Source organism: Paroedura picta, chromosome 4, assembly GCF_049243985.1.
Source record: "Paroedura picta isolate Pp20150507F chromosome 4, Ppicta_v3.0, whole genome shotgun sequence".
Classification (NCBI taxonomy): domain Eukaryota; kingdom Metazoa; phylum Chordata; class Lepidosauria; order Squamata; family Gekkonidae; genus Paroedura; species Paroedura picta.
Window position 1 is genome coordinate 26,200,551 of NC_135372.1, and position 18,926 is coordinate 26,219,476.

General features: G+C 45.9%; 1 protein-coding gene across 9 annotated transcripts; it reads left to right on the plus strand.

Annotated features, from left to right (window-relative positions):
* The first annotated feature begins 141 nt into the window (after nucleotides 1-141).
* Nucleotides 142-18,044, plus strand: MOB3A (MOB kinase activator 3A). 9 transcript variants are annotated; one of them, XR_013229951.1, is made up of 5 exons: nucleotides 2,493-2,653; nucleotides 12,230-12,787; nucleotides 16,021-16,223; nucleotides 17,373-17,476; nucleotides 17,584-18,044. XR_013229951.1 is itself a non-coding variant. In XM_077332038.1 (4 exons), exons 2-4 carry the CDS (start codon nucleotides 12,373-12,375, stop codon nucleotides 17,400-17,402), a joined length of 648 nt encoding a protein of 215 aa, XP_077188153.1. In that variant the 5' UTR covers nucleotides 142-166; nucleotides 12,230-12,372; the 3' UTR covers nucleotides 17,403-17,551. The 9 variants fall into 9 exon arrangements, 8 of the variants coding, with proteins under 8 accessions (XP_077188153.1, XP_077188156.1, XP_077188152.1 ...); XM_077332038.1 differs by lacking the exons at nucleotides 2,493-2,653; nucleotides 17,584-18,044 and adding an exon at nucleotides 142-166 and having other exon boundaries at nucleotides 17,373-17,551; XM_077332041.1 differs by lacking the exons at nucleotides 2,493-2,653; nucleotides 17,584-18,044 and adding an exon at nucleotides 152-166 and having other exon boundaries at nucleotides 12,247-12,787; nucleotides 17,373-17,551.
* Nucleotides 18,045-18,926: the final 882 nt, after the last annotated feature.

Sequence of the window (18,926 nt, forward strand, 5' to 3'; positions counted from 1 at the left end):
GCTGGCTGACACAATGAGGGTATTTAGCTGCGAGGCATTCTGGTTCCATAGAACCCTCCAGAATGTTCTGGAACATTCCTTTGTTTTACCTGGCTCAGCAACCCCCAACAGCAGTCAACTAGGGAGAATGGGTCAGTTGCCGACTTCTTTGGGTCCCTCTATAAAGGTAGGGCATCCGGCCCTCTCAATAACTGGCAAATAGATGGGGAAGAAATGGAGGTAGTGAGAGATTTTATTTCCTAGGCTCCAAGATCACTGCAGATGGGGACTGCAGCAAAGAGATTAAAAGACGCTTGCTCCTGGGGAGGAAAGCTATGGCAAATCTAGACAGCATCCTAAAAAGCAGAGACATCACCCTGCCAACTAAAGTGTGTCTAGTCAAGGCTATGGTATTCCCAGTTGCAATGTATGGCTGCAAAAGTTGGACCATAAGGAAGACCGAGCGTCAAAGAATTGAGGCTTTTGATCTCTGGTGCTGGAGAAGACTCTTGCAAGTCCCTTGGACTGCAAGGTGAACAAACCGGTCAGTCCTAGAGGAGATCAGCCCGGACTGCTCCTTAGAAGGCCAGATCCTGAAGATGAAACTCAAATACTTTGGCCACCTCATGAGAAGGAAGGACTCCCTGGCGAAGAGCCTAATGCTGGGAGCGATCGAGGGCAAAAGAAGAAGGGGACGACAGAGAATGAGGTGGCTGGATGGAGTCCCTGAAGCAGTAGGTGCAAACTTAAATGGACTCCGGGGAATGGTAGAGGACAGGAAGGTCTGGGAGATCATTGTCCATGGGGTCGCAATGGGTCGGACACGACTTCACACCTAACAACAACAAATAAAGGTAGATACATTCGCTCCCCTGTCCGCTAGATAATACGGGTTGCCCATTTGACTCTCTCTCTGTGATGCATTTTCTAGAGGTACAGAAGCGCTGCTAGGGTGGGAAAAAATTGCCAATGCATGTTATAGAGAGCAGGAGGGGGGAAATGTATTCCGATTTATAGTTAGAGGTTTTATTTAATCGTGGCAGGTTACCACAATAGAAACCCCAAAATAAAATATAAGAAATGGAACAGGATTCTCTATTGTAGAATCCTGATCTATCTCCACCAGTGCTGGATTGCACACTGGTTCACAGAAGCAGAGAAACGAATCAAGAAGCCCCAAGTTTAAAGATAGCCCCCCCAAAAAAAACACTCACCAGAGTCTATTCTGCACACAATAGATAATGCACTTTCAATACACTTTAGAAGTAGATTTTCCTGTTCTGCACAGGAAAATCCAGCTGCCAAAGCACATTGGAAGTGTCCTCCCCTTTTATCTGTGCCACAGGAAATAATACCGGCCAACTTCACCCAGTTTTCTTTTTCATTAATGTTTTATTATGTAATAATTTTGGACTAATATATCTACAAGTTTTGATTTTTTTAAAAATATATTAGATATGAGAAATTTAATGCTGTTAAAACTGGCAAATATTTTTCCTTTGGATATGTGAGAAAAGGTGTAATAATTTGAGTTAATACCAGAATTTAAAGAATTTTTTTAAGTGGTAAAAAGAATGGGCACAAACAGAGTCTCTAACAATCAGAAGAAGAAGAGTTGGTTCTTAGCTGCCACTTTTCTCTACCTGAAGGAGGCTCAAAGCGGCTTACGGTTGCCTTCCCTTTCCTCTCCCCACAACAGACACCCTGTGGGATGGGTGAGCCCTGATATCACTGCTCGGTCAGAACAGTTCTATCAGTGCCGTGGTGAGCCCAAGGTCACCCAGCTGGCTGTATGTGGGGGAGCGCAGGATCGAACCCGGCATGCCAGATTAGTAGTCCTCACTCCTAACCACTACACCAAACTGCCTCTCTGCTCTCAGTGCTGCAATGCAAGTTTTATTTGCAAACTGTATTTTTTTACTTATTGTTTTTGGCTGGGGTTCACTGTGGAAGCAATCACAAGTGAAACGCAGGCTTAGCAGTTCCTGGTTTGGATTTGGGGTTTCCAGTGGCATCCCTACAGTGACACACAATGCTGTGCTTCTGCTTTTAAAGCACTGGATAAACTTCTCTATTGTATAGTCTCCAGGAAGGGCCTGGAGATCTCCCGGGAGGACAACAGATCACAGAGATCAGTTCCCCTGGCGAAAGTGACTAAAGGGGCGGGTGGGTGGGGGCTGTATAGCATTAGACCCCTCCCGCGACGCCCTAATTCTCCAATCGTAGAAAAGAGTGGCCAGATTTGAGGCAGGGTCCCTGCTCTTTTCTGAACACGGCGGCTCTTCAGTTTGCTGCGTCTCCCGGAATGTCCCGACCTGGCGTTGGCAACCCTCTGCAGCTCAACCTGCCCGCCCAGCACTCCAAGACTCAAGCCTGCCCCCTGTCGGAAGAGCAGGTGGAGGAAGAGTTTTGCTGCTCTGCTCTGCGCGCGGGCTAGCCGCACGTGAAGATCCCGCACGCGTGTCACGAGTCCGCCCTCGCGTTCTTTTGAAGGGCTCCCTTTTTGGGGAAGGGAGGGGTCGCCTCCGCTCCGCCGAAAGCCGCTCCACTTCCGGTCCGTTTTGCAAAACCCCGGAACAGCACGTGGCTACTCGTGAGTAGGAGCGCCGCGCCGGGGACGGGGCGGTCTTTGCAAAGCGACGGGGTCGGGGGCCGCAGCGGGGCCGGAGCAAAGGTATGTCTACGGATGCGGGTGGGTGTTCCTCTCTCCCTAGGGTTGCCAGGTCCTCCCTGGCTACCCGGGGGACGGGGTAAGGTGAGTGCCATGCTGTGGAGTCCACCCTGCAACGCTCCCGTTGTCTCCAGGGGATCTGATCTCTGTCGCCTGGAAAGGAGCGATAATTCCAGAGGATCCCCAGGCCCTACCTGGAGCCTGGCATCCTCGTGCCCACCCGCCAAAGAGCCCACTTTCTCCATGGGAACTGAGCTCTGTAGTCTGGAGATGAGCTGTAATTCCAGGGGATCCCCAGGTATCGCCTGGAGGCTGGCATCCCTAAAGTCCACCCTCCAAAGGTGGGGAGAGTTTGAAGGACAGCTCTGGATGAGAGAGAATTGGAATTCTGATGAATATTTTTTTAAATTTGAAAGCAGTCCGGTCGGAAACTGTTTCCTTCAAGATAAGCTAGTCCTAAAGGAGTTCTTGATAAGCAAGTTAACATACGGAAGCCTCCTACTGCCTGTCACGCTCTTCATGTTTAGCTACCCCTACACACCTTGTGAACAATTTATTTTTGTGATTCCCACCTGCAGGCTGGCATCCCTGCCCCATATCTTGCATTTGCCACTTCCATGTTTATTTTGGCCAGATCTGGCTTCTCTGAAGTTATAGCCATGGTCATTTCTGGGGGAGGTAACCAGGTTTTCGGAACGGGGAGCAGAAGTCAGTTGTGTGAGGATTTGGGAGATGTTCTTGAGAATGTCTGTGCATGTGCAGTGGGGGGGGGGGGGATGACTTGGCCCTTTCCTGGGAAATAGCGGGTTTTGTGCCGGAAATGCAGCCTGTTGAGCCCTTGACTCATATGCTCTAGGAATGAGAAGTTGTAAAAAGGTTGCCAAAGCAGACTCTGTCCTTGTGTGAACGCAACAAACAAGGCAGGGCCAATAGCAATAATAATAATATTTTTATTTTCAGTTGTGTTATGTATTACTTGATGTAATTTAAGACATTTGCCCATCTCACTTATTAAGCAGCTTATGTGTCTCATAGAATAGAACCATAGAGTTGGAAGGGGCCACACAGGCCATCTAGTCCAGCCTCCTGCTCAACGCAGGATCAGCCCTAAGCATCCTAAAGCATCCAAGAAAAGTGTGTCTCCAACCTTTGCTTGAAGACTGCCAGTGAGGGGGAGCTCACCACCTCCTTAGGCAGCCTATTCCACTGCTGAACTACTCTGACTGTGAAAAACGTTTTCCTGATATCTAGCCTATATCGTTGTACTTGAAGTTTAAAGCCATTACTGCGTGTCCTCTCCTCTGCAGCCAGCAGAAACAGCATCCTGCCCTCCTCCAAGTGACAACCTTTCAAATACTTAAAGAGGGCTATCATGTCCCCTCTCAACCTCCTTTTCTCCAGGCTGAACATTCCCAAGTCCCTCAACCTATCTTCATAGGGCTTGGTCCCTTGGCCCCAGATCATCCTTGTCACTCTCCTCTGTACCCTTTCAATTTTATCTATGTCCTTCTTGAAGTGAGGCTTCCAGAACTGCACACAGTACTCCAGGTGTGGTCTGACCAGTGCCGTATACAATGGGACTATGACATCTTTTGATGTGATGCCCCTGTTGATACAGCCCAAAATGGCATTTGCCTTTATTACCGCTGCATCACACTGCCTGCTCATGTTTAGTTTACAATCCACAAGTACCCCAAGGTCTCGTTCACACACAGTGTTACCTAGAAGCGTATCCCCCATCCAGTAGACATGCTTTTCATTTTTCTGACCCAGATGCAGAACTTTACACTTATCTTTATTAAATTGCATCTTGTTCTCATTTGCCCATTTTTCCATTGTGTTCAGATCTCGTTGAACTCTGTCTCTATCTTCCGGAGTATTTGCCAGTCCTCCCAATTTGGTGTCGTCTGCAAACTTGATGAGTAGTCCTTCCACCCCCTCATCTAGATCATTAATAAATATGTTAAAAAGTACCGGGCCGAGCACTGAGCCCTGAGGTACCCCGCTACTCACCTCTCTCCAGTCTGATGAAACACCATTGACAACAACTCTTTAAGTGCGGTTCTCTAACCAATTCCCTATCCACCTAACGATCTGAAAATCCAGATTGCAGTCCTTCAATTTATCCATCAGAACATCATGGGGAACCTTATCAAAAGCTTTACTAAAATCCAAGTAAACGACATCAACCGTATTTGACGATCCAGCAAACCTGTTACTTGGTCAAACGAAACCAGGTTGGTCTGGCAGGACCTGTTGGAGACAAATCCATGCTGACTTCCTTGGATCATCAAATTCCCCTCCAGATGTTTGCAGATCTCTCCTTTTAATATCTGCTCCATTATCTTACCCACAACAGAGGTCAGACTCATTGGTCTGTACTTTCCCGGGTCATCCTTCCTCCCTTTTTTGAAGATCAGAATAACGTTTGCTCTCTTCCAGTCCTCCGAGACATCTCCAGTCCTTAAAGAGGTCCCGAAGATGATGGACAAGGGCTGTGCAAGTTCTCTGGAAAGTTCTTTGAGCACTCTCGGGTGCATTTCATCCAGCCCAGGGGATTTGAACTCATCCAGTGCAGCTAAATGCCTCTCAACATCCTCTTTGTCCATGTCAACCTGCCACCCAGACACTATCCTTTGGCTACTGCTATCTCTAGATGTGCCTAAACCCTTTGACCTGTGGGAAAAAACAGTTGTAAAATAGGCGCTGAGCCTTTCTGCTTTCTCTGCATCTTCCGTTAGAGTTTGTCCATCCGCACCCAACAGTGGGCCTATTGCCTCCTTTACTTTACGTTTGCTCCTCACATAACCGAAAAATCTTTTCTTGTTACAGTGGGCTTCCCTGGCCAATCTTAGCTCACTCTCAGCTTTGGCCTTTCTGATGATTGATCTACAGTGCCTAGTAACCCGTAGGTACTCTTCTTTAGAGCTCTGTCCTTCCCTCCATTTCCTGAACATCTCCCTTTTCTTTCTTAGTTCCTCTTGAAGTTCTCTGTTCATCCAAATAGGCTTCTTAGAGCTCCTGCAGTGTTTTCGTCTTTCTGGGATAGTCATTGATTGAGCATGCAATAGCTCTTGTTTGCGTAGCGCCCACCCTTCACATGCTCCCTTCCCTTCCAGCATTCTCGTCCATGGTATGACACTCATCATGTCTCTGAGTTTATTAAAGTTTGCCCTACGAAAATCCAACATCAGCGTCTGGCTACAAGCTTCCTTGGCTCCCCATCTCAAAAGGAATTCTATGAGGACGTGGTCACTTCCCCCTAGGGTCCCCACCTCCTTCACCTCATCCACCAACTCTTGCCTGTTGGTCAGTATTAAGTCCAGTATGGCTGAACCTCTTGTGGGTTCATCTACCATTTAATAAATGAAATTGTCAGCCAGGCAGGTCAGAAACTTGCATGACTGAGGACGCTTTGCAGAGTTTGTTTCCCAGCAAACATCTGGGAAATTGAAGTCACCCATGATTACAAGGTCCTGCCGCTTGGATATTTTCTCAAGCTGCTCACAAAGTGCAGCATCCACATCCTCTTGTTGGTCAGGCGGTCGGTAGCAGAAATTGAAATTCAGCTGCATTAATGAGAAACACTGGATTAAAATGATACTAAATGTGAGGGACTCAGCAACTATTATAAAAGTAGCAAAGTTTTTACTGGCAATTTTAAATGAAAATCTTTTACGATAGATTTTACATCTGAAACTTTGAAATTTTCGTTTTATGCTTTGCAATTTTATGCCAATAAAGGTACTCTGAATCTGAATCTGACCCGGTGATCCATCTGCAATGTTTAATTTCCTTGAAACTTCCTTTTGCAGACATCTTACAGAGTTTTTAGCAGAGGAGCAGCTGTAGAGTTTCAATGTTAAATAAATAAAAATACGGGTAGTATAATTTTAGGGGCCTAACTCCTCCTTTTCCCATTAAATCCATTCCACTCTAGCTGCTATTACTGGGGATTTTCAATTCGACCATGGCAAAGAAGAGAAGAGATCTCTGCCCTCCTTATCTATGACAGTTTCCAGAAGCACTGGGCTATATAAACAGGCTACGAACAATTTTAAAAAAACGGATTATGAATTTGGCCTACCAGATGGTAGAGTTGTAATCCTAAGTACATTGAATACTGTGAGATTTATTTCTTAATAAACACAGTCCCTTGAAGTTTAAATATACACCTGCTAATACATTTTAATACATTAAAAACAGGGGGCCCTCCAAAAAAGGGCAGGTAGACAGAAAGAGTGAATGAGGGCAGCCTTCCACCTGGAACAGAAGATATGCTATTAAATTGGCTTCAAATTATATGCAGGATGCACATAAACATCACTGCTTGTCAGCCAAGCCTCAATCATGAGAAGTAAAATAGCAGCTAGAGGGAGGGGAACGTGGCTGGAGGAAGATGTGAGAAGGGGAATGCCTTAAGGTTTCCTGCTAAGGGGCCACTCACCGGCTCCTGTAATCACATATGTATAAGAAGACTCCTTAAGGGAGGAGAGGCAGGAGCAAGCAAGACCAGAAGTCAGTGCAACCAGCTCTTGTTGTGGAAGGAAAATGCTTTTGCTTGCTGCAGCAACCTCACATGCAGTAACTTTGGAAGCCACTTGCTTTGATAGGTGGAGCCTCTAGAAATATTCAGTATGCAAAACACTTTGTATCCTTTTTTTTTGCAAAAATACCAGGCCTTTTACTGTCCTTTTCCTACCTTTTTTTTGCAAAAGCAGACCTGACATCTCCTGAACCCATTCACGCAGTGACTTTACTAGGACTTTACCTTCCTTATATACCTACATTCCTAGCTTCAACATGGTGATTCATGGAGAGGGGGAGTTAAAAAGCTGAGCGGGATGGGTGTCTGAGCTTTGCCGGCTAGCAAAGCACCTGGAAGGGCCAGAATGCTATTAGGGAGGATGAGAATAAGAGAGGGCTGGCAGAGGGAACCAGGGAGACCCAAACAAACCATGCGGCTATTGTCTTTTTTGCAAGAAAGGGACAGGATGAACAGCACTAGATGGTGCCTACTGAGGCAGGAAGAACAGTACAGATCTGAAAGAAAATGCCCTGAGGGTGATAACAGCAGACAAGCAGGCTGGAGGGCCACACAGAAAGATGTAGGGGGCCGCAAGCGGTCCACCGGCCTAAGGTCAAAAGCTATGTAGCTGTAGAACATTGTAGCTGGAGGGGGGATTTTGAGTGGAAATCTACACTGTTGGCTGTTGTTCAACGGGGAAATCCCTCTTGGTTTTCCAGTTAGAAATATACGACGGATTTCCTCTTGGAGGAAATTTGTTTTTCAAAAGCTGTCATTTCCAAGAAATATTGGGGAATGAGACATCGAGGTTTTTTTTTTTTTTTTTTTTGAAAGGGCACCTGGTTTCAAGATGATTTCCCCCCCTCTGGATGAAAACTTTGGAATTTGACATCTGCGATGTGGTTCAGTTTTGCTCGCATCGGTGGCGTGGCTTCCCTAAAAGGAAATAATGCAACTCCAGTGCATTACTCAGTGCAGGGGGGGGGGGGACGGTAATCTGTAGGCCGGGAAAGAAGCAGCCGGCAGCTGAGAGGGTGGGGCGTGTTTTGAGATCTCTGGGCAACCCTCTCCCTGCCTTGAGAGGGGCTTCCCTTGAATGCTGTGCTTCCTCGCCTTTTGGAAACTCCCATCTAGAGAATCATGTGAGGATCTGTGCACTTCTTGGTGAGAATTTGCACTGCCGGAAGCCTTCTCTTTGAGGATTCCGTAGGTGAGGCTCTGTCTGCTTTGAGAGTCCTGTGTTTTGGGGAGGGGAAGCATGCAAAGCTGGACAATAACGTTTTGGGGGGCTGGGGGTTGGTGGAGAGGGGGGGGGGCTCGCATAAGCTTTGCATGCACAAGGGCCTGCGTTCAATTTCCATATTAAAGGATGTTGGGGAAACTCTCCTTGAGACCTTCCCCTTAATTCTGCTCTGGCTCTGAACCTGGCTTTACTGGATTGCTCAGAGTCCCCTAACACAGTCTTTTGGAAGCATTCGCTGTTGGAAGAGGTTGGCCATTGTTGCTCTGTGTGAGTTGCTGCTCCCGCATAGAGGTGCACCAGATGCAAGTCTTGGGTTGGGGGTGGGAGAAGTCTTTGATAGTCCGGACTCTGCTGATTGTTTTGGAAAACCCCTTTTCTTTAGAAATGATGAATAGCCGGGTACTCATTTTGGCCGGCATTACAAGGTGGCATTAAAGACCCACGTTGCCCGCTCACCAGGTTCCTGAAGGCTGAGCTTTAAAACAGGATCTTTTAAAAATTGTTCTTTTTACTGGGTTGAGCACAGCTTGTCGTACTTCTGCTTTCTTGCAAGAAATGAAATTCTGTTCACAGGATGTGGTTAGACCAGGCTATGACTCGGTTCTTAGTAAAGATGTGGGGTGCGGTGGGGGGGTGAGGGCAGCTGATTCTCTGTTCTGCTGTCCTCCTTTTGCTCTTGCTTGCAACTTCTTTAAGTCTCCTTAAAAATATTTGGAGCTCCTTGGGAGGCGGCTCTACACTTAACCTAGGGGAGTCCTTTACTGCAGGGGTAGTCAACTTGTGGTCCTCCAGATGTTCATGGACTACAATTCCCACGAGCCCCTGCCAGCGTTTGCTGGCAGAGGCTCGTGGGAATTGTAGTGCATGGACATCTGGAGGACCACAGGTTGACTACCCCTGCTTTAATGTGCTTCATTCCATTGAAGTTGGATTTTTGGGAGTGTTAAATGGATCCATTTGCAGCTTTGGGGAATGATAGCAAAGTGGAACCTCCAGGTTTAGGGGCAGTATATTTAAGTGTCGGGGAAGAAGCCATTACGTTTGACCTGCTCATAGGCTTTGGCTGGCTGCTAAATACTGGCTCCTGAAGTAGAGAACCTCTCTGGCTCAGAACAAGAATCTTATATTCTTATGATGATGTAGTCTCCATGTCCAGATGTAGCTGTCAAGACCCTGTTCACATGTTCTCATGTTCCTGCCATGTTCATGCATTCACTGGTTACCATAGATTCAAATGGGTAGTCATGTTGGTCTGAAGTAGCACAATAAAATCAGAGTCCAGTGGCACCTTTAAGACCAACAAAGATTTATTTGAGGCGTGAGCTTTCGAGTGCAAGCACTCTTCCTCAGTCTGATTACCAGATTACTGGTTACCAGTTCGTTTTCATGTAATGTTCTCTTGACCTGTTTTGTTCTTGTCATGCAACTTTCATGATTTGGCCCTATACCGTGGTTCTCATGATGGCCTGTTTTATTGAGCCTGTTATATGTACGTTCTTGCATTGCTTAAGTATGGAGTAGCTGTTAAAGACTCCTGAGAATGTTTTATTTTGACCTTGTGACGCAGAGTTACGTCTTTAGGAATGCTCGTAGCGCCTAGGAGTGAGCGCACACTTTTTGCATGGGAACACTGGCCTGGGAAACTTTTTGTGCCTGGCATGTTAATTAGCACAACAAGATTCGAATCGTCGGGAGGTAGGCATAAAGGTGTGTTAATTTGCTTGCTGATTAGTTTTAGCAAGGAAAAGCCTTGCTTTCTGTTTGTCCACCTTTGCAAAATAAAGAGATTGTTTTTCTACAAAGAGTCTGCTTATTGGGGCCTGAGAGCAGTATATATCAGAGTGCTGTGTGCTGGGGATAGGAAAGGTCTTCTGCTTTCATGACTTGCTTGGCTTCCTGAAAGCATCCGGCTGGGTGTTTTGTATGTCGGGTGATGAATGAGACACATTCTAGTCCCAGGGCCTTTTTATGGTACCACTTTCCTGCCCAGACCTCTTCTTTAGGCAGTCAGTGTGATGCAGTGACTAAGAATGTTGGACTAATATCTTGGAGACCTGGGTTTTAATCCCTACATAGAATCATAGAATAATAGAGTTGGAAGGGACCTCCTGAGTCATCTAGTCCAACCCTCTGCACTATGCAGGTCACTCACAACCCTATCGCTCATCCACTGTAACCTGCCACCTCTTTGCCTTCACCGAATCAGCCTCTCCGTCAGATGGCTGTCCAGCCTCTGTTTAAAAATTTCCATAGATGGAGAACCTACCACCTCCCGAGGAAGCCTGTTCCACTGAGAAACCTCTATAATTGTCAGGAACTTCTTCTGGATGTTTAGATGGAATTGCTTTTGAATTAATTTCATTCCATTAGATCTGGTCTGTCCTTCTGGGGCAAGACTTGTGGGGTGACCTTGGGTCAGTCATGCTGTCATAGCCTAGCCTACCTCAAGGGATTGTTGTGAGGATTAAAATTTTTTACATTTATATATATTTTAATTTATATACCGCTGCTCTCTCAACGACTCACGGCGGTTTACAACGAAATAATAAAACAGACTCCTGAGAATGTTTTATTGTTTTGACCTTGTGATGCAGTTAGTTCTTTAGGAATGCTCGTAGCGCCTGGGAGTGAGTGAACACTTTTTGCATGGGAATACTGGCCTGGGGGAGAGGAAAATGAGGTAAGCTGCTTGAGATCCCCGTTGGGGAGGAAGTTGGGATATACATTGTTGAATGTCTTGTGGTGTTCCTGATGCAATCCATCCATCTATGAAAGGGCACCCCAATATCAGCTGTTTTATTTCCAGTGTGGGATCTGCTGTTTTTTTGATTGTGTGAATTGGTGGCCAGATTTTCCCTTCCCCCCAAAAAGAGACTATGGGCCATTCCGCACCAGGATCTATGTAGCAAATTGGTTGCGGAACGAAAAAACGCCATTTTAAATAGTGGAATTCGTCGTTATGCATACCTGGCTTTGTAGTGGAATCCAGTTGTGTTTCTATCGTTTCCCACAGGTTTCCGGTCTTGGCAAAAATCGCTAGCCAGGAAGCGCTATTGCCGAACTTTGTCCTGCCCCTGGCCGTCAAGCAGCCAATGGGCGGCCGTTATCATGCTCCCAAAAAGCCCCTTTCCCTTTAAGGAAGGTTAAAAAAAAAACACATTGCAACGAATCTGCGTTGATTTGTTGCAACGGAGAGACCCATCTAGCTAGCAGGTGGTGTTTGAGCTGCCGTTTCATCATTGCCACGCTCCCCCCGAGTGAAAAAAAATAACTCCCCCCCTGCACGGGCGCGATTTTCGGCCGAAAATAGAGTGAAAAATAAAGGGAAAATAAACCAACAAACGGGGCTATGTGTTGCTTGGTGCTTGGTGACTTAAAACAGCTCTGGGGCACTGCAGCCAGGGAAGCCTCGCTGGATAAATGAAGGCTCGCTGGTGCGTTGATCTCCGCTCGCTCCGAGAAAAAAAAATGGCGATCGGTTCGCCGGAACATCAGAGGAGAGAGCTAGGGGGAGGGACTTTGCAGAAACCGCAACAATGGTAACGCAAAGAACTTTCCCGCTAGTGTTGCAGATTGGTTGCAAGAGTGTAGCGCTTTCCGGAGGGTGAATCCACTTTTTGGGATTTCCCTGAAAGCGCTACAACGAAGCGCTTTTTGCGGATCGGTTTCAGGAGTGTTGCAGATTGTCAACGACGTTGTGCATAACAGCAAAACAGTAGCGATTTCAATTTGCAACCATTGTGCAATTTTGAACAAGTGCGGAATGGCCCTATGAATGTTTAACTTTGTGATCTCTCTGTCTTTCCAGACATCGGAAGATTCCAGATTGCCAGACGTCGGAAGAACCGGTGGCATTCGGAGGGACTTTAAAAATAAGATTGAAAGGTGTTTGTTGGAACAGCTACCCCCTGGAAATTATCTGGTGTTGGGGGGGAAAACTTGGGGCGGGAAATGGCAAATCCTTTGAAGCAAGTTTTCAACAAAGACAGGACATTCCGCCCCAAGCGGAAGTTTGAACCTGGAACGCAGCGGTTTGAACTCCACAAGAAGGCCCAGGCGTCACTGAACGCTGGGCTGGATTTGAAACTGGTAGTCCAGTTGCCACCGGGAGAAGACCTTCACGATTGGGTAGCGGTTCACGTGGTGGACTTCTTCAATCGGGTCAATCTCATCTACGGGACCATCAGCGATTACTGTACAGAGAAGTCGTGTCCCATCATGTCCGGGGGCCCAAAGTACGAATACCGTTGGCAGGACGAAAAGTATCGCAAGCCCACTGCCCTCTCAGCCCCCAAATACATGAACTTCCTCATGGATTGGATTGAGGTGCAAATAAACAACGAGGATATCTTCCCCACGAATGTCGGTGAGTTCCCTTGGTGACCAAATCGGAAGGTTGGCTTTCATCAGGGCCTTTGATGGAGAAGCTCTTTCAGATCCCTGTTACCTTTATGTCAGGGATGGCCAAACTGTGGTTCTCCAGATGTTCTACAAATATTGTGAGCCCCTGCCCATGGAATTGTGGTCGATAGACCTCTAGAGAGCCATAGCGTGGCCACACTTGCTTTATGTGGAGATGCCAAGGACTGGACTTGGGAGCTTTGCTTATGAGTTGTCATCTCCACCTGTGAGTGGTAGGCCTGGTAGTGTGAGCTTCCTACTCAAGACAGTAGCTCTCCTTGCCTCCCTCCTCGGTTCATGTCCAAATCTTCTTCTCATAATCTAATTCTGAAGTGGGCCAAAGAATGTAGATGAAAAAAATAATCTGTGCTGTAGGTTTAGAGACAGAGAGGGGAATGGGATTTCTCTGCAGCCAAAACAAAAAAGAAATATACTGGGAGTCAGCAAAGACACCCCAAATTCATAAAAGCAATGTTGTTTTCATGAAGAAATTTACACTACTGAGATCTTGCCAGACTTCTCAGTGAGCTCTCAGTGGCCATTTTGGTGGTTGCTAGGCAACCTGCAATCATAAACAAGAAGAACATGCCTTAAACAAAACAGAATTAATACATTGGGATAATCCAGTTTGCGTATATTTCAAGAAATAAAGGTTCTTTAGAAGTCCAAGGTCTTCCATGTGTGATTCTTTAATGTCAGATCCCTTTGTTTTCACAGATAAGAAAACTGAAGGTCAATACCTTAGGTTTCACAGAACAGAGACATCCAATACGTGTTAGTTTCATTAAAAACTTCATCAGCTGTCATTACAATACGAATTATCATCACGAGCTCTCATAGTTAAAACAACTGTCACTGTCTCCAATTGGTTTTGCAACATAATTGGGGTAGCAGTTGGGATTATCGGTTGCTTTTTGCCGTGATGATAGTTCATATTTTAATGACAGCTGATGAAGTTTTTTTTATGAAACTGACCTGTGTCATATATCTGTTCTGTGAAAACTGATTTGGGAATACCAACTGACCTTGGAAGCAAAGGGATCTGGTATTAAAGAATCACACAGAGTTAACCTTGGACTTCTAAAGAGTCTTTATTTCTTGTAATATTCATGGACTAGGCAACCTGCAATCTTCATGGCAGAGGATTCCAAGCCTCAGGCAGTGTCCTCACGTCCCCTGTGGGGTTCTAGCAGCACTGATGTACACCGATCATCTTGTGCAGTGCATGTTCTTTTGCATACGAGAGGGAGGGAAGTCTACAGGGGGAGTCCTTGCTGGAGAACCAGTGGTGGTTCTTGGCAGCCCTGTTCGGGCCTCGCGTTTCTAGGGGGTCAAATCTGTGTTGGGTCCATGTCAACTTCTCTTGCTCAATGTTTAGGCTGCTGACCATAGTGGAATTCTATTGTAATGAAGGAACGCCCTCTCTCTCTCTCTGTGTGTCTCTCTGTCTCTCTCTGTCTCTCTCTCTGTCTCTCTCTGTCTCTCTCTCTCTCCACTTACCTACCTAACCATCTATCATCTATCTCTCCTTCCATCTCTGTCCGTCCATCCATCCATCCATCCATCCATCCATCCATCCATCCATCCATCCATCCATCCATCTCAGCCTTCGTACCTATCATCTACCTACCTATCTAATTGGTAAACTGCCCCTCTCTTGCATGGAACAGCTGATAACACATAAAAAATCCATACCATAAAACAGTACAATAAAACAGTAAATCCATACAGTACAATACAGTACAGAAAAACAGTAAATCCATACAGCAAAACAGTAAAACAATATATTGTTTTAAGCAATATATTGTTTACTGTTTTATATTGTTTTATTATATATTGTTTAAAACAGTATGCAGAAAATAGGTGAAATGGATTTTGATTTAAAACATAGGTGCTCCAACTGTCCCACTCAACCTAATTACTAGATTGAATTTTGGGCCTGAATAACTCCCCTGGTGGTTGGGGGAGGTGGAGAGGTTGGGAGGGAGGTTTGTCTCAGAGTTACGGTGTGCACTGCATTGGCCTCAATCATATGCCTGGCAGAAGAGTGCTGTTTTGCAGGCCCTTCGGAGATATGATTGTTCCGCCAGGGCCCAGATCTCTGCTGGCAGCTCATTCCACCAGGCTGGAGCCAGGATCGAGAAGGTTCTGGCTCTGGCTCTGGGTCTGGCTCTGGTTGAGGCCAAACTCACTTCTTTAAGTCCATGGATCACTAGCAAGTTGGAATTTGCTGATTATAATGCTCTTCAGGGGTCATATTCAGAGTGACAGTCCCTCAGGTATGCAACTGTGGATTTGAACAAAGCATCTCCACAATAAAATGTGTGGAACATTTCTTTTGTGGCATGTTTGTCTTCAGAATTCCATTCTTCAGAGAAGTCCCCAGGTTGCCTGCAGGAGCGAGGTCACAAAGATGAGGGGCCTCGCTGGCAGATCTTAATTCTCCAGCAGGTATTTCTCTGAATAGGTTTAAAGGTTTAGGGGTTTCAAGGGGGATAAAGCCACTTTGAATTGTGCCCAAACTGAGCAGGTATTGAGTGAAACTAGGGAGATACTTCGCCCCGAGATGCCAAGTGAGGGGCACTATAGAAGCCGGACAAATAAAATAAATAAATAAAATAAATAGATGTGGGTCACATGACTTAGGGCAGCGTGCAATTTCCTTGCCTCATTTTGCACTAACCCTCTGGACAATCTCCAAGGGTGGATCCACTTAGAGCACATTGCAGCAGTCCAGCCTGTACGTCAGGAACCCTGAAACTTTTGAAGCCTGTGGGTATCTTCTGAATTGTAGCACAGAGTGGGCACAGCTATGAAAATCACTGCTGTAGGGGCACAGACAACTACGCAGAGGAAGCTCAAGTGAGAGGAGGAGAGGGGTAATTTTAAACATACTTTGAGAAAGAGAAATAAAGGAGAACAAAGCAACTGCCCCTAAAACAATGTTATTTTAATCTATACGGCCAATCGGAAGGCCTGCAGAGTGACAGCCAACCAGAACCCACACACTTTCTAATCACAGTTGGTGGGCAGCAAGAAAGATATCACAGGCTGTATGTGTTCAGACTGTGGATAACCATCACATCTTGCCAAGAAGGGAATGACCACAGCCGTTATACCAGCTGAAGCCGGAGGAAGCACTAACCTCTGTTGTTAGCTTAATAAAAATGAATATTTGTGTGTGTGTGTGTCTTTCAGGGACTCCATTTCCCAAAAACTTCCTCCAAGTGGTGAAAAAGATTCTGTCCCGACTCTTCCGGGTTTTTGTCCACGTCTACATTCACCACTTTGACCGGATCGCCCAGATGGGCTCTGAGGCCCATGTGAACACCTGTTACAAGCACTTCTACTATTTTGTGAAAGAGTTCAACCTCATAGACATCAAGGAGCTGGAACCACTGGTAAGTGGGAGCGGCTGGGGATTGTGATTCTCAGCAGCAGACTCCTATATTGCAGGGGTAGTCAACCTGTGGTCCTCCAGATGTCCATGGACTACAATCCCCATGAGCCCCTGCCAGCATTTGCTGGCAGGGGCTCATGGGAATTGTAGTCCATGGACATCTGGAGGACCACAGGTTGACTACCCCTGCTATATTATGTGTAGAATCCCAGTTGAGTAGTCCTGAGCATGGCTCCAGAAATGGATTCTTGGGCGTTATCTGCAGAAATGTTTTGCGGTGTTCTTCGATTTTGCAGCATTCCCCATTAGTTCTCTCCTTGTGCCCTCAATGCTAAAGACAACTTCCGGAGCCCTGCTGGATCCGCCCCATTGGTCCACCCAACCTAGTTTTCAGTTTCCAACTGTGTCTAGCCACCTTCCGAACTCAAGATAACACAGTGGAAATATAAACAAGAAGATGCATACAAGCAGGGGTGCTTTCTGTTCTTCCTTTTTCAAAGGCTGCATTTTTCAAAGGCTGCGGGTATGAATCTGCTAACTGTCCCGGGCCCCCGGGACGTTCGCCTGGCCTCGACCAGGGCCAGGGCCGTTTCGGTCCTGGCCCCAACCTGGTGCAATGAGCTCCCGGAGGAGCTAAGGGCCCTGTCGGAATTACCATCTTTCCGCAGGGCCTGTAAGACGAAGTTGTTCTGCGAGGCATACGGTTGAGGCCAGGGCAGAGCCCGGGTTCCATCCAAGATCCCTAATCAATCGGCCAGTCTTTCTCTCCTCTCTCTTACAGAATTAACGTCCGACCTCTCGCTGAACAAGCAGGGAAAGTGGGGAAAGTTATAGAATAGAATGCCATCTTTTTATTATAATAATGGGGTATTTATGGGGTTTTATGGGATTTTACTTTGATTTTATATTTTAATTGTGAACCACCGTGAGACCTCTTGGCGAACGGCGGTATATAAATGCAACTATAAATGAATGAATGAATGAATGAATGAATGAATGAATGAAACAGAATGAATGAATAAAACATACTGTTTGCTGAACTGCAAAAGCAACAAAGCCCTTTGCAAATTTCATGACACTAGAAAAATCCTTCTCCTTGTATTAAAAAAGAAGTTATTACTAAAATGCCTTTTTTGCTCTCTCTTAACAGAAGGAAATGACTTCGCGGATGTGCCATTGACATTCCAGGACTTCCCTCCCATCCTCCAAGCTATTCCTGCTCTGTATGTCTTTCGGGACTGTGGGAACCGCCTTCCACACTAGACTGTGGCTCTCCAGATGTCCATGAACTACAATTCCCATGAGTCCTGCCAGTGCGGGCAGGGGCTCATGGGAATTGTAGTCCATGGACATCTGGAGAGCCACAATCCGGCCACCCTTGCACTAGAGAAAGTATAGCAATGATAGAAATGTTTCCTTTTTTAACAAAATGATATATATATTTTTTAATGAATTTTTCTAAAATGTCTTAGAATGCACTGGGGGAATATTTTATAAAACGCTTCTGATTGTTAGCTTTTTTTTTTTAAATAGACATTTATCTGCCACTGGGTGGGCTTGTAATTTTTTAAGAATTGTGTGGACATAGAATGTGTTAAGGTCACAGCCACTTTCATTTTGTCTTGGGGGGAGGAAATTTGGAGGTGCTACTGCCTGGTTCCCAGAATGCATTGCGTTGTTGAGAAGGGATTGTGTGATAATGGCTGGGCAAAATGTCACAGCTGTATGTGAGTGTTTTAAAAGCAACTTGGAACTGCGTCAGTGCCACTGGCTGGAAATGCATCTAATAATGTTTAATAATAAAGTGACATCTTCTGATCCATTTCAGCGTGTTTCGGTGGATGTGTGAATTAATTATGGTCAAAAGAACAGTTCTAAAATACTGATGGCACCATTTTATTACATAAATTGTAAAGGTTTCTGTATGCTTATGCATAGGGGGGGGGGGGGTCAGTCTTAGCACCCGTTCCCGTCTGTAATCCAATGGCCTTGAAGGATTTCTGTGGCTCACATCCAAAGGGGCTGGGCGTGCTTTTTAATCTGAGCGTCTTTGAGCTCTGCCCAAAATCAGTTTAATACCAGACCCGTTTTGCCTGTCTTGGCAGAGTGCTTCCATGCCTCACAAAGGGCAGTGCCTCTTCCCCTTTTAAAAGCAAAGCTGTCTCTCTTGCTTTCCTCCACAGTGGGAATTTCCAAAGGGCTGTGAAAATTTCCAAGCTTGTGCGTTTACAGATTTAAGACCTATAGGTGGCCAGTTCCTCGATTCCAAATGGGGACTTTTGGAAAGGAATTTTTTTGTGGAGAGGGACTTCACACCAAAAACCCGACCTAGCTACCATCTTGAGAGAGCCTGGCAGGACTGAATATCTCAGAGATCCAGACCTTTTTGAGTCTGCAGGCACTTCTGGGGTTTTGGCAGAGTGGTTGGCACAACCGCAAGCTGGCTATGCAGGAGGTGGAGCCAACCATGAAATGTCAGGAAGTGAGCTTACAAAGTAGGAACAGCCACAGTAGATATGGATACAACCGCACAGCAATTCCTGTGTAAAGACTCACTGATGGGCCATGACAAAGATTAAGAGTCTTTTTTTCTTTTTCTCAAACAACCTTCCGAATCAATTTCAAAATACCACTGTCTCTGCCCAGCAACCAGCAATGCCTAGAAAATCTACAACATTTAACAATTCACTAAAAAAGCCAACAG